At 32.8% G+C, this 1,881-nt stretch overlaps 1 protein-coding gene across 3 annotated transcripts in view; it reads right to left on the bottom strand.

Moving 5' to 3' along the window:
• The window catches only part of LOC144956688 (neuroglian-like), a 70,121-nt gene extending 68,512 nt beyond the window's left edge, over window positions 1-1,609 (bottom strand). For 2 of the 3 annotated variants that reach the window (XM_078887348.1, XM_078887357.1), the window contains exon 1: window positions 1,428-1,609. In XM_078887348.1, the coding sequence (XP_078743474.1) occupies window positions 1,428-1,439 (12 nt within the window). In that variant the 5' untranslated portion in view covers window positions 1,440-1,609. The remainder of the gene's footprint in view (window positions 1-1,427) is intronic. The other variant, XM_078887364.1, reaches the window with a different exon arrangement.
• Between the last annotated feature and the right edge of the window lie 272 nt (window positions 1,610-1,881).

The following is a 1,881-nucleotide window of genomic DNA, read 5'->3' as shown; positions in this document are numbered from 1 at the left end:
ATATATAAGGAGAAGAACGTCATAAAAATAAATCATTAATAAAGTAGAGTCTTTTTGGTAAAAAATAATATTTTAACATAGACTTATGGGTTTTAAAAGATTCAGTCTCCATTATTCTTCTTTGAACATAACAGCGGGCAAAAGGCCCCATTTGGGTAAAGGATCGTCGACCGAAACAATTATGATTAAATATTATGTTTCAAAAGAGCTGGAGATGATGTGATGTGCACTTACAACCTTTTATCAGGTATTCCGTAACTCCACCATTAAACGATTTGTAACAGATGACATCAGTTTTATTCAATATTATCTGTCTCCTGGGCGACACTACACCCCGCATCTCCACTAAACGTGCTCAATCCATCTTACAAATGGTCCCAAGCAAATAGCAACATTAAACCTGTGGGACGCCTCATGTCACCTGTAAGACGATATTACATTTCCCCCCGACAGAGACAATTCTGTTACCGGCCATGTACTCATTTCACACCTGAGTATAGTGAGAAAACAGCGTGACTTGAAGCAATTCAGAAGCCGAGAGTCATATCTTAAGATCACAAAGCGGTGCCATTGACGGGATTCATTCAAAAATTTGTAAAATATAAATGAATGATTATCGGTCACATTTAAGGTAATGAAAGTTATTATTTAAAAGAAAGATAATCTCACAAAAGAGATATCTAACCGACACATTTCAACTCAGCAATAAAATCCAGGCTAATTTGGGACAAAAACCAAACTATAGTCTCATTCCAGAATTCGATCCCGAAGCCATCTAGACAAAGCAAAAGACAACGGGGATAGCTGATGCAACAAATGTTAACAGAAAATAGTAGTACTTTTTAGAGATGCAGATTTCCAACCAGAGAATGTTATATCCTCCAACTGTAAATTTTAACTGTTATCACCCGGAATTATTTGTATGGGAAATATAAGGCTATGGTTGATTTCATGCAGAGTTCAGTTTATATAAAATGTATAGACGTCTACACCATTTTAGACAGGTTTAAGAGAACACATGTGATTGTATTGTTTATGATTTGAATTGTTGAGAGTTCCGGATTATGTCAAAATATTTTTTAATGTGTGGATCTGCTTATGCCGTCACCATTATTAATATTTTCTTCACGTTCAAATTAGAGTTTAACTCACTTTCTAATGTTCCACCACAAAAAAGGAGATCAATTAAAGCTAAATATTGGTAAATTTCAAAGCACGCAGAGCCAAATAATATATTAATTCACTTTATGTCAGAGAGCGTTAAAAGAACTCGTTGATAGAATGAAAAAAAGCCGGAAGTATTCGTTAAGATAGTATTTGATTTAATAAAACAATCACAAACTAAACACATGAGATTCTTTATAAATAACCACTTGATGGATATAAAAAGCACTATAAGATTTAATTTCTAAAACAACACCACTCACTTGTATCCTCATTTTCTGAAACTTGAATTCGTGGTATTCAACGCGGAAGTAACGCCATTTTGATAATCCAAACAGTAGCTAAAATGGCGACTGGAACAGAAAAGCTTGTAGTTTGTTATCAAGAATTTCGTCGACCCATACCAAATGTCATCATGGTGTGCTGTAGCTGTCAGTCGAACTATGAAGCGGGTCAAACTGATAACATTATCTTTGGGATTTCCAAACAAACTGTTTGAAGACAAGAGGGATCTTAAACTTGCCTTATAATGGAAAGTGGCGGTTCTAGCCTATTTACAGTGGTTGGGCAAAGAGGATTCGGTCATATATATATATATATATATATATATATATATATATATATATATATATATATATATATATATATATATGATATATATTTTTTATTTTTTATTTTTTTTGTTTTTTTTTAATAAAAAAATTTTTTGATTTTTTT

Source organism: Berghia stephanieae, chromosome 1 (genome assembly GCF_034508935.2).
Source record: "Berghia stephanieae isolate SIO BIC M18660-M18661 chromosome 1, UCSD_Bste_1.3, whole genome shotgun sequence".
Lineage (NCBI taxonomy): Eukaryota > Metazoa > Mollusca > Gastropoda > Nudibranchia > Aeolidiidae > Berghia > Berghia stephanieae.
This window is presented reverse-complemented; position numbering and strand designations above follow the sequence as displayed.